The following is a 15,740-nucleotide window of genomic DNA, read 5'->3' as shown; positions in this document are numbered from 1 at the left end:
ACAAAGCGATGACAGGTGCAGAGGAACCTATAGTACCAGAGAAACCTACTGCAATTGTAGAGAGCAAGGACTCACACAGCGTGGTTGCAGAGAGCAATCAAACTCAGGGCGACAAAGCACAAGAAATTCCAAGCACAACACCTGAGAGTAAGGAAAAGGCACCCAAGAGTCCTGAAAAGGAGATGAGTCCTAAAGAGCCAAAAGCAAGCAGCAAGGATGAGAGTGTAAAAACCACTGAAGAGGAAAAACCCAAGGGCAGTGAAAAAATAACAAAAGAAAAAGATGAAACAAAGAATGACTTAATAGCTGACAAAAAGGGGAAAGAATCTGCAACTTCCCCAAAACCAGACTTGACGGCCATTTCTAAAGAGGAGATTAAAGACACCAGCAGTGGAGACAAAGCAACGATAGGTGCAGAGGAACCTATAGTACCAGAGAAACCTACTGCAGTTGCAGAGAGCAAGGACTCACACAGTGTCGCACCAGACAGCAATGCAACTCAGAGTGAAAAAGTACAAGAAATTCCAAGCACAACACCTGAGAGTAAGGAAAAGGCACCCAAGAGTCCTGAAAAGGAGATGAGTCCTAAAGAGCCAAAGGTGAGCAGCAAGGATGAGAGTGTAAAAACCACTGAAGAGGAAAAACCCAAGGGCAGTGTGACAATAACAACAGATGAAACAATGGATGGGAAAAGTTTTAAAGAATCTGAGACGTCCCCAAAACCAGACCTGATGGCCATTCCTAAAGAGGAGGAGATTAAAGAGACCAGCAGTGGAGACAAAGCGATGACAGGTGCAGAGGAACCTATAGTACCAGAGAAACCTACTGCAATTGTAGAGAGCAAGGACTCACACAGTGTGGTTGCAGAGAGCAATCAAACTCAGGGCGACAAAGCACAAGAAATTCCAAGCACAACACCTGAGAGTAAGGAAAAGGCACCCAAGAGTCCTGAAAAGGAAATGAGTCCTAAAGAGCCAAAAGCGAGCAGCAAGGATGAGAGTGTAAAAACCACTGAAGAGGAAACACCCAAGGGCAGTGAAAAGATAACAAAAGAAAAAGATGAAACAAAGAATGACTTAATAGCTGACAAAAAGGGGAAAGAATCTGCAACTTCCCCAAAACCAGACTTGACGGCCATTTCTAAAGAGGAGGAGATTAAAGAGACCAGCAGTGGAGACAAAGCAACGACAGGTGCAGAGGAACCTATAGTACCAGAGAAACCTACTGCAGTTGCAGAGAGCAAGGACTCACACAAGGTGACTCAAGAGAGCAATACAACTCAGGAGAAATCAGAGGTAATTGCCAAAGAGCCTGAGAATGTTCAGGATCCCAGTGTCAAGACCAAAGAGTCTGAGGTACTCACCAAAAGCCAAAAAGAGGCAAAATCTGAACAGATGGAATTATCTATCACTAAGACATCACCAGTGAATGATGATGTGTCAGCCATGGATTTGAAAGAGAAGGCAGTTGATGAGAGGAAGATAGAGGAAGAAGAGTCAAAAATAGAGAATGACTTTTCTGAAGATGATGGAGTGAGCAAAGATGACAAAACTGGGTCCAAAACAAAGGAGCACGTTGAGTATATCAAAGAGCAGAAAACCTCTCTCTAGAATGACCATTTAGTGGAGAGTTTTTCTGATTAACAGCATGATTACCGCAAGCCCCTAAATCAATATGAATCCCTCTTTTGCAATTGCCTGGCCTCATTCAACTGAAAGTTGTTATGAATCATACATTTTGGATGCATAAATTCACTTCTAAGAAATGTGCTGTAATATTGAATGTAACAAATCAAAAGCTGTATTTTCTTCTGCCCCAATGATGTGAATGGGGGTGTCTGGATGAGCTGTGAAATAAATGCAATTCAAAGAGCAGTTTCCAGCTGTTGTTACTGTGCTGCATTTCATCTGTATTACATTGCATTACATTACACATTTGACTCCCACAGTGAATAGCTTAGTTGTCAGCTTAGGTGAGTTCGGTTCATCCTGCCACTCATAAAAGTGCAGTAGCCTATATCCATCTCTTTATCTATAGACATTTGCATCTAGTAAGGTGACCCTCTATCCAAATGACTTCAATTAATCAACTGTGTTATGGAGCACAATGAAAACCTGCCGATAAACTTAAATATTTGATTGAAATTGTTTTCCAACCATTGCTCTCTACCCCCACTAGTTACCAAGGTTTCCCATGTACTGTAGATTACACATGTTCAGTTCTTTTTTTCAAATTTTCCAAGGTGTCCTAATTCTTGTGCACCACTAAACATGGATTTATAAGGAATGAACTGTTGGGATATAATGGTAGAAACTCCCTAAAGTACATGTGTAACAGGTGCAATGTGAATGCACTGTTACATTGTTTTTGAGTGTTGCTTTGAGTGTTGACCCCCAGTGTTATTTCATGCATTTAAATATGCAGTCTTTATGTTTTTTAATATTTTTAGATAATTCACATGATTGCAATTAAATCCCCTAATTTTTAGCACATTTGATCAAAGTTTGGTATTATAATCAAGTTGTGGGGTCAGAGTAATGGTCCCGCCAGGGGTCAAGTTAGTCCGGGTTTGTATCCCCCAGGTGAGTGCTGATTCATGCAAGTCTAGGTCGAGCAGATGTGACCGCAATATAGCTGTGTGCTCTGCTGCCTGGACCCTGGAGTACACACATAATCGTCAATATATGTGTGTATATATACAGTAATGGGACAGTGAAGCATTTTTTTCTTCTTTTGGCTCTACACTCTAAATGTTTGGATTTGAAATCAAACAATTACTATTAAGTTAAAGTAGAGATTCTTAGCTTTTATTTGATAGTATTTGTGTACATATTGGTTTCACCATTTAGAATGTATATATAGTCCCCCTATTTCAGGGTACTCAAAAGTGATGCGACAATTGGCTTGACAGGTGTTTCTGGATATACTCCCCAAAAGAGGGGAAAATGGCGGCTTTGACACACATGATGAAAATTGGTATATTGTAAATTGGTATATTGTAAATCTCGGTGTAAATTGGTCAGGGGATGATTCTCTCTGAGGAACAAAGGAGGGTAGTAAATAATAACTTTTGTGGTTTTGCAGGAACCAGGAACCGGACCAGAAACTAATTGGGCATAGGATGTCACGACTGTTTGGTGACAGGGAACGCCAGACTTACAGACAGATAGGGACACAGTCTAGCGAGGAAGATGTGTGTGTGGTCGATGCCCCACCGAGTTATCATCTAAAACAATCGGTACAACACATTTGGAAGAAGTTGAAGTCCAAGGAGACCCATGCACCAAGCACGATGGACGACACCGGGACCAAGTCAAAGAAGGGTTCTCAGCGTGCAGGGAATGCTGAGAGATAACAGAGGCGAGGGGAGGCACTGGGGGAAAGGGGGATTCTGGGGACCACGTAGATTTCAGGGGATTAAGTTAGATTTCACACCAGTGCGAGCCAGGTGTGTGCATTGGGTTATATCATGTAAGACCCACGACTCATGTCCCCCAAGTAGAATGGGAAAGGTAGAAGTAAGGGAGGAGGGGCCGATGGTATAAGCAAGTGGAAAACCATTGTCTGGAGTATCCTCTGGGTGGCGTGTGTGGGAAAGGGGAGGGCATGGCATCCCCCTCTCACAAGGATCAACCAGATGCAATGCCTCAGGCCAGGCCAACATATCCAATTAGAGACAACACAGAAGTGTAAGGTAACCCAGGCACGTGACTCAGAGAGGGTATTGTGTCCATCTCTAGTCCTGTGGACATGGGCTCTCTACCAAATATGTAGGTACCACGGGAGGATCAAAAAACCTTACTTTATGTGGTTAGAGTTAGGGTTAGGGGTACGAAGGGTTCAGCGAAGCCATCCAGGTAGTATACATTAACCTAACTCAGGTAAGGGGGGCGTATGACTCGGTTGTGGTATAGTAGCTCCCGAGACAGGAGTATGGTTTGATAGAAGGCTTAAGGAGTTTCCGGGGAGGACAGACACAGGGCCCAAGGGGAAGGCAGTATAGGTGGGGCCTGTATGAGACTATAACTAGGACATTTGGGTCTGCTAATTCACTGAATAATACATTCAGACTTGATTACAGTATTAAACTAGCGGTGCTCAGAATAGCTCAGGCCAGAGGGGCTCTAACCTTGGAATTAGAAGCAGTCTATATATATATTTATATGTATATATATATATATATATATATATATATATATATATATATATATATATATATATATAATAGTCAGATGATCGCTGCATCTAGGAGAATAGGACTGAAGGCTCGGGCAACAGAGGTCATAGATTATCTTAAGAGTTTGGTGCAAAAAAAAAGAAACTTTCTGGCACTAGAGATGTGCATTCGAATACGCACATTAGCGTACACACCCACACAAATGTGCAACACAAATACTGTACCCACAGAAAGAGACGGTGCACAGTAGGTGGGGCAGTGCCTAATGTAGCCTAACGCTTCCTAGCTGCTTTTCTGGAGAGCCTGCTGCTAGTGATGATCCAGTAATAGGTGGCCATTTTTTTTGCCTAGCCTCCCTGATGAGAATACCCAGTGGCCGCTACTGCTGACGACACATGAGCATTTGTGCTCCCTTCATTTAACCTTTCTCACTTTTCTCCTTGACGGAAGGTTGAAACAACATGATATATGTCAGGTTAGTTAGAAAACAAATGTATAATATAATTTTAAAAATTAGGTATTTGTCGAGCAGTTTATTTACAAAAGTGTCTTGGAGGACCATTTGCTGTGCATTTCTCATTCACTTTTATTGGTCTATTGAAAACTTTGTCTTCTTGTATACCACAATGCACTCTGATATTAGGCGTTCGGCGCCTTACCCCCAAATGCAATTGTCCCACCTTTTGGTTTTCACTTTCTTTGATGTAGTTCAGTCATGTCTTTTTGGCTAAACAAAATGTTATAACATAACTCTCCCAGTAGATGGCAGGAAAGAGGCCTATTCAAAGCACTACAAATCAGGATTATGTGATCTTGATATTGTGGTACAGTATCTGAATCATAACAATCCTATTTGATCATTCAAAATCAGCCAGATCAATCTGATCTTCTGAAAAACTGGGCCCAGGAGTTGTTCAGTTTACACACATTCGCATGTTCTTGAGACCCCCCTACAATAATGCATGAAAAAACTATCTCCAGTATTTGGTAACTTGCCCTACGACTCACATATCTGTTTTCATCATTTTGGATAGGGGGAAGGACTGCTAAGGGAACTGAACTGGACCAGCAGATATTTAAATATTCACCCTTAATAGATTTAAATTCAAATTGGGATAAAATACAGAGGACATTGGTGTCACTCTGACACTCTTGGTGTCCTCAATGGAAGTTACGGCCCTGGGCACATCAAGACATACTTTTCTTTCTTTTTTTAAATTTAAGTACAGTATGAAAGCATAATAAAGTGACTTTTCAAAAATGTAATGCAGACAAAGGCTTTGGAGGCCTCTAAATATGAGTGTCTGAAAGGTGTTTTGGACATGTTTCCATAATGAATGGGCCAAAACCAAATATGGCAATTAAAGGGATGTTCCACTTCATACTTTGTAACATATTTTCCTGGTTTTACTCTTACCTTGGCTGTAGTAGATGACCTTCATTTTCCATATTTAGTCTTGTGCAAGTGTATATGTGTGTCCAGAAACGACAACTTTTATCAATAATGAATTAATGTGAGTTAAACAAGTGACAGGAGCAAAACCCCAGAAGGTCCAAGACAAGTACTTATTTTCCCATCAAGCTGTTCCATTTCCTGTAGATGGGAAATGTGGATGTGGTAGGGAAATCATCACCATAGGCTTAAATAGGAACAGACTTGTTAATGTATCATACTGTATATCTAAATAGAGGAACTATGTACATCGACTTTGAGCCTTATGTACAGTATTTGATTAATATATTCTATCTTTTATGAATACACAATTTGTAAAACCCTACATAACTTCATCCTTATATATTTTTTTCACACACTTACACTCCTAATTTGAATGAACACACATTTCAGACAATCGCATTTCATACAAACAAATTCAAATCATATAAGGAATATGTCTGGGCTGTAATTTTTTTGTATTTCAGTATTTTGTAGGTTAAATTGTATTTGTCAATTTGAAAATAAACACCTCAAAACAACAATTCTATTTGAAGTGAATTGCTTCTAAATTATTTTTTTTAAACTACATACCTGTGTGTGAAACTACATTTTATTACATTCTAAAGATGCTCTTTTAAAGTAGCAGTAGGCAGTATTGTGGAAAGTAGGAGGCATGCCTCCTTTTTTTATGAAAAAGTTAATAAATGTTTCATGTAAAGAGCACTAATAAAACTGCTTAAGAGAAAATAATGCACAGAGCATTGAGATTTTGAGACAAATAGAACAGTTTACAACAGCAACCCCAGTCGTGATGTGGTAGGAGGCAGTATTGTGTCTGCTTCTCCGAGAGTTCTTGAGTCCAGGAGTCATACAGCGATCATAGACTTTTACTCCAGCAAGGTGTGATTATGAAGACACAAGCGCACAATATGCTCAATCTGTCTATAATGTGTTGACAGCAGCAATGGCAGAAAGAATAGTGGCATAAACATATCACAGGCCTGATAGTGAAAGTGAGAGAGATTGCTTTCTCTGAGTGCTGTGTTTATTCATTGTTTCATGCTCACAGATTGAATCTTGTTGAGTCAAGGGCAACAGGTTTCATTCTCATTATCTGCCTCCACCAAGCAGGAAACACCACTCCCTCCCTCCTCTTTGAAAACGAAACAAAACAAGTTCTCTGCCATGCTTCCTCTCCTCACAGTCATTTTTATCTTCAACAAGGACAGCCAGGTGCATTATTTCACACATTGAGTATACTGAAGGATAAGAGAATGCAGCACTAAAAGTGGTCGGACCAAGACACTGTGTACGGGATTTTGATTTGATAGAGATCGTCTCAGGTAATGATCTCCTGCCAGCCAATTTCATTGCCGAATCACTACAGATGTACCAGAGTCAGTTGGCAACATTTGAATGAGGAAAACTTGCCTACTGCAACTTTAAACAATAAAAAAATAACATTCAAATGAATCTAAGATATTTTGAAACAATCTGTATACGGAATTTGACATTATCTCAGCCTTAAAAAGCTTTATATCAAATGTTGATGTTTTATATCTTGATGTTCTCATCTACAGTATACTGTAGCTACTAATTATTGTTTGATAATTCAGGTGTTCTCACCTACTGCAAATGCATATGTTTATTGACATGTGGCTGTGTATGCCAAGTGTAACTGCAGAATGAAGGTGATACTCCTGTTGATGGCAGTGGGTGCAGTGGTGTCCTCTCTCAAACTACCACTGATCTCTGAACTGGATGACATCTGGGAGGAGTGGAAAACTGAACATGGCAGACAGTATGCAAAGGTATATCAGAACGTAATATGGGACACAGTGTGCCAAGAACACAACCTGGCCTGGAAACATCAAAACTATGGATCATGTACAGGTTATTCAGACTAAATGGCCATTTAGAGCTTCTAGGCCTTTTTACTGCGAAAACTTACCTTAAACAGTGAAATACATCCTACACACGTAACATTACATAAAGAGGATTGCGGTGCTATGTGTTTCATTTCCCAGGTGGATGAGAGGCAGAGGAGGATGACATGGGAGAGAAACATGCGCCTCATTGATCAACACAACCTGGAGGCGGCCAAGGGAAAGCACACCTACACCCTGGGAATTAACCAGTTTGGAGACATGGTAACATAACCCAACGTCCTGCCATTTGGCAATGATGAACATAAGAATTAACCTTTTAATTAAAGTTGGCTAGGGCCTGATTCTACCTGGTGCAAAACACTTAATAAATCATGACCTGAAAAACTGATTTTTAGGAACATTTCTATTTAGGGCCTGATTGTATTCAGTTATCTTAGATCACTTGAGCATTAGATAGCATGTCAGTTCACTCCAAGATACAGTGATGTTGAAAATACAGTAGAACTTGTACTTATAGACAATATTTGCCCTAAATAACATCTCAAGACACCCAAAGAGTACAATGCCATGCTGTCTGCCAATGCGGATCATGAGGAAATCCTTGATGAGATCCCCATTGCTGAGGTAAACAGCAGCCTCTCAGTAGCCAGAAGTTGGGACTGGCGTGAACATGGATACGTGACCCCGGTGAGGTATCAGGTAAGACAGGACTTATTGTCAATAATTATCTTTTCCTGCGATTATTCTGTTCTCTGGGACACTGGCATGAAATTGAATTCAAGAGTTTGTGTAAAGGAGTTGTAATCTAAAGTGCCACCTAAAAGATTTCGAAGAGAGAGAGAAGCTACTGATTTTTTAAATGGTTGATAGTGATGATTGGTTATATTTTGATTTGATGAGACGAAATGAGTATTGTCATGCATTATTACTGTACTTTAGGGATCCTGTGGATCTTGCTATACGTTTTCTGCTGCCGGAGCCCTGGAGGGCCAGTGGTTTAAGAAGACTGGCCAGCTGTTGTCTCTGAGCGAGCAGGAGCTGTTGGACTGCAGCATTAGCTATCAAAAGGGATACGGTGGCTGTAAAGGTGGCTTTAAAGCGGAATGTTTTCAATATGTCAAAGACCATGGGATTTTGTTGGAGAGAAAGTATCCGTACACTGGCCAGGTATTACTCAGGTTCAGTCATATGTCAGATGTATATAAGAGTGCAACAACATTTCCAAAAGTAATCATTATTATGTTCTTGAATCTTAGGCACTTGTGTATTTGAATATATTCAGTAGCAGGACAGATGGGGAGGCTTTAAATCTTGAGATGTTACAACCAATCTGTTTTTAGGTGGGCAAATGCAAATACCAGAATGCAACAAAGGATGTCTGGTGCAAAGGGTTCATGAAAGTCCCATTTGAGGATGAAACAGCTATGCGAGACACCATGTATACAGTTGGCCCTATTGCTGTTTCTTTGAATGCCAGTCTTGACTCTTTCCAGCATTACAAAAGCGGTGAGTATGCTTGCGTCAGCTATCCATACAGTATGCTCTTTATGGAGGGAATCCTAACGTTGCGCCAGTTAACTCAGTCACATTGATATGTCAGATAAGCGCATTCTAACTCTGATTTTACGCACCGTTTCTCCCGCCACCCTAATTCATGTGATTAATTTGATAAATCTATATTAATTTGATAAATCTAAGTCAATAGCCCAAAGGTATTGTAAAACAACACGCAATAGTCTACTTGTATATTTGTGTGCAGAGCTGACACAGTGCTATTATTTATATCTACTTACATAATGTATTACATCTACAGTATGGTGGCAAACCCAGGTTTCACACTCCTAAAGCAAGTGCACTAACCACAGTTTTAATCCACTGAGTCCACTCGCCTTGCAGTGACACACTGACAAGGCTAGGATCATTACAGTTTGTTACACACTTACTGCTCTTTTGCTTCTTTTGTAGGAGTCTTCTACAGTAACTGTTCAACAGGAACCAACCATGCTGTGCTGGCTGTTGGGTATGGTGTGGACTCTGTGTCTGGGCTAAACTACTGGATTGTGAAAAACAGGTCAGTGTTTACAGCATAAATAATGAATGAATGTACACATGCAAGCACACACATAGGCACACACATGCACGCGCATGCATGGGCAAGCGCACACACACACACACACACACACACACACACACACACACACACAATTACATATAGTGTTTGTTAAATAGTGACTTTCTTTTTTCTTTTCTTCATAGCTGGGGGACGGAGTGGGGGGAGGAGGGGTACATTCGCATTGCCAGAGGATACAACATGTGTGGTATCGGCAGATTCCCAATCTACCCGATTGTGTAAGGCCTGCATGCCAATGCTATATTTCAAAAGTCTAAATGAATGTTCTAAAGTATGAAAAGAAAAAGGGACTCACTGGTTTCACTTTCAATTATTTCATTAAGGGAAGTTGATATTAACACGATCACATGACAATTGAAATAATATTCAATCCATATTATCATTAACTGTATTAACAAGATATTCAATTGATAATACACTCTGTTGTTATTTGTATGTTGTCAAGGGATCATTGAATGTATATCTTGGCAGTGACACAAGGAACAAAGAACCTCAAAGTTATCTCTATCTAGCTTGAATATGTTCCATGTTTATGTTCCTGGTTTGGCGTTGACCTTGGGATTTCATTAGCCCAGACAGTTTTTAGTAACATATGTTGCAATTGTCATATTTTGGATTAATTCTAAAGGTATGTCCAAAACACCTTGCAGACACTCCAATCCAACTCATATTGTGACAGAATCCCTCTCTGAAGACCATCAAGTAATTTTGTTGCACTGTAATACACTAATGAATTGTTGCCATGGTAAGAAAATACTATAGTGGACTACAGCGTAGTAGAGCAACTTTTAAAAAATGTAATGCAGACAATGTCTTCAGAGGGGGATTCTGTCATAATATCAGTTGGTTTGTAGTGTCTTCAAGGTGTTTTGGACATATGTCCAGAATGAATGGGGCCCTATGGGACCCAAAATGTGATTACTCAGTATCTAAGGGCCAAATCAGGATTTTTTTTAAAAGTGAAACATCTACCTCTAAAGATAGATTTACTTGACTACGACTTACTGTAGCCTACTGTCATTCCATTTAATCACCAAACCATATTTGCTTCTCCAAAAATACATAGGACCAGAGGACCATTGAATTTCTTAAAACTGCAGAATATGAATCTTTTACTTTGACTAATTTCTCTCTGTCTAACCTTATTAAGCAATGACTAGACCCATTCATTCAACATCTTCTTGTATGCATGGTGAACTAGCACATTTGTGAGGTCTTTTATATTATAAGTCAGATTTTGTATTTATTACAAACATTGTATTATTTGCTCCCTGAATACTTCTTGACTTTCAATAAAGCATGGCTTAAAACTGTTTGCAACTAATCTCTTTCTTTCTCAGTGGCCACGGCCATTTTTGGGGGTAACAACGGGGTCTCTTCATCGGCCTCAGTGTAAAGTAGCTGCAGCACTTCTGATAATACCTCAACAATTTAATAACATACAATACATGTTATCTATAGAACATGTTTCATTTTCAGTGTTGATTAATTGTGGAGATGTATTAAGCCTACTCATCTGCAACGACCGGCATTTAAAATCTGCCAATGTTATTGACTTTTAGTATGTTATTGACGTCCTAAAACTTGGTAGTTCAGTTCAATAAAACAAATCACGAGTTGGGTGGGGTTCAGAATGAAGTGGAGGAATCAGAGTAGATGGCTCAGAAGAATAACAGATTTCCTACACATGCACCTCCCTCCTGTTCCGTCTATACTGTAGGACATGGAAGCCCATGATTGCACAGACGGTTAACCAGGAGCATATGTAATTTGTGGGAGGTTTACTGTTTACTAGTTAGCCAGCTAGCATTTTGTGGTGTCTTTACATTGCGGGCGATGAGGAGACCCCTTTGTTTTGCCCCAATATGTGCATGGCCGCTTCTTGGCGTTTCATCTTCATGGAGATCTATTTGATGATCCATGACAAATATTGTCCTCTCGATAGCAGTAGGCATGGGATAGCCCTGATAAGCTATGACGAAATAATCAACAAACATTGCATATAGTAATGTTCCCAAATCACATTTCAAAAGTGAAACAAGCAGTAACACCACAGTTTTCTTTGCTTCCGCATTCTCAAAAGATTAGACCAACATGTGTTAGTACAAAAGGATTGTTACATCATAACTACTTAATTTGTGTTAAAAGATGTGCTTATTTATAGTAAGCACCTTCTTATATCTTTTTGTTAGTACCCCTGTCCAGATGGCTCTCGATTCCTCCTAAAACCAACCACAAGATCCTTTTGCTGACATGCATAACCACTGCAGGAAGTTGTCCTCACCATAGTGTCTAAGTCGGCTCCGCCCCTTTAAGTTTTGGATCCAGAAGATCACACCTGTCCCTCTGTTACAAGCAGGATTTTGAACCTGTATTATATTGGTTGAAATTACGCTCTCAGACCAATTCATTGTTGTGATCTGAACCAGTCAAATCTGACAATATATAAATATACATGTATGTGATAAGAAAAAAGTTTGGAGTTAGCTACCCCCAAACAGCTCAAATGAACTACATTTCCCTTGAGGTTGTGTCACTCCAAAGCTGAGTCCCAGCAAGCACAACTAAGCACTGTTCATCTTGATTCATTTCCAAAATGCTTAATGCTGCTCTCTTTCTTCCATTTAGTCTGGATAGACTGATAACAGTGGATCTGTCGAACGATTTGTGAAAAAGCAACTATTAACAGCTGAACTTGCTGGTTTTAATCACAAAATTAATTTGTAATATTTATTTATTTAATATTTATTGTAATTATTTATTTATATTTATGTATTGTATTGATATTTTAGACCTAAATCACATTATTTAATGTAAAAAAAAACTTTAAAAAAACTAACACATCAGCTGCTGTGATGACTCCTGTGCACCATCTGGAACATTTCTTGTACCCTTAACATTTTTAGGTTAATATAATATCCTTGTGTGCTTTCCTGTAAGGGTCATATGTCATTAATAACACCAGGGATGTTTCGAACAGTCTTTTTATTTAGTCTTCAAATCTTTATTTAGTCTTCAAATCTTTTTATTTAGATGAAATCATTGATGGTACAAATCCACTATGGGAAATCTCCTGGATCAATTATTTGTCCCGGGTCCAGCACGTCATCCACCAATTGACATTCACATCCATATGAACATTCCTTGATGGGTGTATCGGGGGCCATCTTTTCCTTAATTCTATATGGTCCACACTCAATGCAGGCCTAAGGCATCGTAATCTACTTTTCCATTTCCCAGTGAGCCACCAAGAAGAGTGGGTCAAATCATGTAAGGGAGAAGGCACATTGGGATATTGCATGACCTCCTACAGTATGGCTTATTGTACGATTTGTGTGCATCAAATAGAGGGTTATTTATTAAATTGTATGTTGTGTTTATTGTGTTTTCATTTCTGTCTGCTTTCAACGTATGATGATTCACTGCAAAACCAATTTCCCCATTGGGGATAATAAAGTGTTCTACTACTTCCTGTCTTGGCCTGTGGATTCCCATGTGCTACTGCTTGGAAAGCATCACTTTCTGACTGTAGCAACTGACTTGATTTATTTATGACTATGTAATAGCAAACCTTTTGTGTGGCCAACTGTACGATGCTAGAGAGACCAACAGTGTCTGTTTTAGGATGATGGTACTGCAAACCACATACAGAACACAAACCACATGCAGAACACACATTATCATGTGACTAGAAATGATTCATGGGGAGAGGTAGGCCTCAACTTGGAAAAACTCTGCTAGACTGGTCCAGAGGGTATCTTCCTTTACTAAAGGTGTTATATGCTGAAGTAGTGAACTGCCAAATTGCTGTAGCTAGTTCTATACATTAAGTAACTTTTGCTAAGCTCTGTGGTCTTTTAGCTTTTAGCTGTTTTCTCCCCTTTTGTTTTCAAGTAAAGTCTGTGTTTGTATCCTGTGTTGCGAACTATATTTTCTAGTAAAAATCCTTTTGTTTGGTATCGCTGCCTACTCGTCTGCCTCCTTCATATGCACCGCACCTGGGTCCACTCATCATACCAAAACCTTACACAGAACGTTACTGATAGTGAAACTATCAGTAACTTAGTGAAATGGCAGGAGCAAATGCAGAAGGTCCAAGACACACATTACTGTATTTTCTGTACTGTAGTTTCATTTAGATGGAACATGTGGATGTGGTAGTTAAACCATCACCGTGAGGACCTTCTACCAAAGAGGAACTTAAAGAGGAACTTAACTTCTTTCTCACATATTTTTTTCACACATTTACACCCCTAATTTTAGTACACGCAGACAATGGCTTCTCACGCAAATAAAATGAAGATCATATTACAGATTACACAGGGAGTTCAATAACTATACATAATGTTCTTCTCATCCTATAAACCTTATACTTTGCACCAGGAGTATTCAACCACAAGGATCTAATTCAATGTATTTCAGCACAGCGTCACTGTGTATTGCTCACCACTTAAGGTAGTATTAGCTCTTTCCCAGGAAGGCGTCTCATCTATAGCTACTAATTGTATGCTTATACAAATGTTCTCACGTTGACATTTACCCATATATGCCGAGTGCATGTCTGTACAGTATAAGCAGGATGAAGGTGACGCGTGTGTTGATGGCAGTGGGTGTTGTAGCGTCCCCTGTCAAGCTGAGCTCTGAGCTGGATGGCATCTGGGAAGTGTGGAAAAGTGAACACAGTGACGAGGTACACAAAGGTATCTCAGAACTTAATATAGGACATAATGCCAAGAACTTAACCTGGCATGGGAACAGCAAAACTATGGATCATCTTTACACTCTTAGAAAAAAAGGTGCTACCTAGAACCATAAAGAGTTAATTTGCTGTCCCTGTGGGAGAACTCTTTTTGTTCCATATACAGTAGGACCCATTTTATTAGGACTGAATGCCAATTTAGAACATGACATCTAACAGTATGTTATTATCACCATAACTCATAACTGTGTCATCCTGTTACCTATTATTGCTACGTAAAGAGGGTTACGGTGTGTTTGTATTTCCCAGGTGGGTGAGAGCCACAGGATCATCTGAGAGAGAAACATGTGCCTCATTGATCATTACAACCTGGAGACGGCCGAACAGAAGTGTTTACACCAGGGGTGCAAATTGCACCTGTTTCCTTCAAAAGAAAATTTAACATATAAATTAGAGCAGGTTAAAGCTGCAATCCTTCATCAGTGAAACATCAAAATCTCTGATCCACAACTCGGAAAACATGGTGTTTCGCATTACTAGAAGCAATAACGGTTTGATGACTGATTGTGGCTTTAAGAGAGGGAAGGAGAAATTGAGAAAGAACACACATTTAATTTTTGGGGTGTTTTATCACGTTTGAAAAAAAAAAGGTGCAAATTGCTTTAGTGAATCAAGCCCTGAGTAACTTCACTTTTTATTTTATTTGAGGAACATTTCTATTTAGTGCATTACTTGAAATGGCATCACTACAGATGTAATTAGTATCTCACTGAATTATTGGATCATTGGACACATTAGGTCATGGCATGTTAATCAGTTTGCTCCTGCAAGATACAGTGATGTTGAAAATACTGTAGAATGTGTACTAATGGACAATATTTGCCTTCAATGACATTTCCAGACACCTAGAGTACAATGTCAGGATGTCTTTGAGGGCTGATAATGAGAACAAGTTCCCCTTGACTAAGCTGACAACATTTCAAAAGGGTACTGTTACTATACTATGCTTTCAAAACATTTTGAAAGGGTACTGTTAATGTTTTCAAGGTGTTTTTCATAATGATAATGCAAGGCAAATGTTGTACTCTAGATGGCAGTAGGCACAAAGTTACTGAGACTAGATATGTTTCCTGCTACCCCTTGCACCGATTATAGCAATGCGAAAAACCTATTACCTTATTCTATATTGTACTTTACAGTTTGACTATTTGCCAAAAAAAGACACCATCCTAGAACTACTAAAATTCTATTCACAAACATGAAACACTAAATTATCTGACCACTTATGTACACGTTTCAACAATGATTGTGTCTAGTAATATCACAAATTACCACAAATAAACGGTAGTTATACTCCATGGTTGACAACCTTGATTGACTGACAAATAAACATACACAAGACAAAAGGG

General features: G+C 39.4%; 1 protein-coding gene across 2 annotated transcripts; it reads left to right on the top strand.

Moving 5' to 3' along the window:
• Positions 1–6,778: 6,778 nt before the first annotated feature.
• Positions 6,779–10,945, top strand: LOC310814586 (cathepsin K-like). Of its 2 annotated transcripts, none has more exons than XM_083684078.1 (8): positions 6,779–6,955; positions 7,297–7,423; positions 7,640–7,762; positions 8,048–8,200; positions 8,441–8,668; positions 8,842–9,007; positions 9,467–9,572; positions 9,758–10,945. In XM_083684078.1, exons 2-8 carry the CDS (start codon positions 7,298–7,300, stop codon positions 9,852–9,854), a joined length of 999 nt encoding a protein of 332 aa, XP_083540204.1. In that variant the 5' UTR covers positions 6,779–6,955; position 7,297; the 3' UTR covers positions 9,855–10,945. The 2 variants fall into 2 exon arrangements, with proteins under 2 accessions (XP_083540204.1, XP_083540203.1); XM_083684077.1 differs by having other exon boundaries at positions 7,286–7,423.
• The last annotated feature ends 4,795 nt before the right edge of the window (positions 10,946–15,740 follow it).

This window comes from Argentina silus (assembly GCF_951799395.1).
Source record: "Argentina silus genome assembly, chromosome: 13".
NCBI classification, from domain to species: domain Eukaryota; kingdom Metazoa; phylum Chordata; class Actinopteri; order Argentiniformes; family Argentinidae; genus Argentina; species Argentina silus.
Note: the sequence above shows the minus strand (reverse complement) of the source record. Positions and strands in the feature narration are given on the sequence as shown.

What these genes read in the sequence shown, in the direction of transcription:
- LOC310814586 (XM_083684078.1), top strand. Translation starts at nt 7,298, where the DNA reads ATGAAGGTGATACTCCTGTTGATGGCAGTGGGTGCAGTGGTGTCCTCT. An exon ending in TGACCCCGGTGAGGTATCAG is followed by an intron (nt 8,201 to 8,440) that starts GTAAGACAGGAC and finishes ACTGTACTTTAG; the next exon opens with GGATCCTGTGGATCTTGCTA. An exon ending in TACTGGATTGTGAAAAACAG is followed by an intron (nt 9,573 to 9,757) that starts GTCAGTGTTTAC and finishes TTTTCTTCATAG; the next exon opens with CTGGGGGACGGAGTGGGGGG.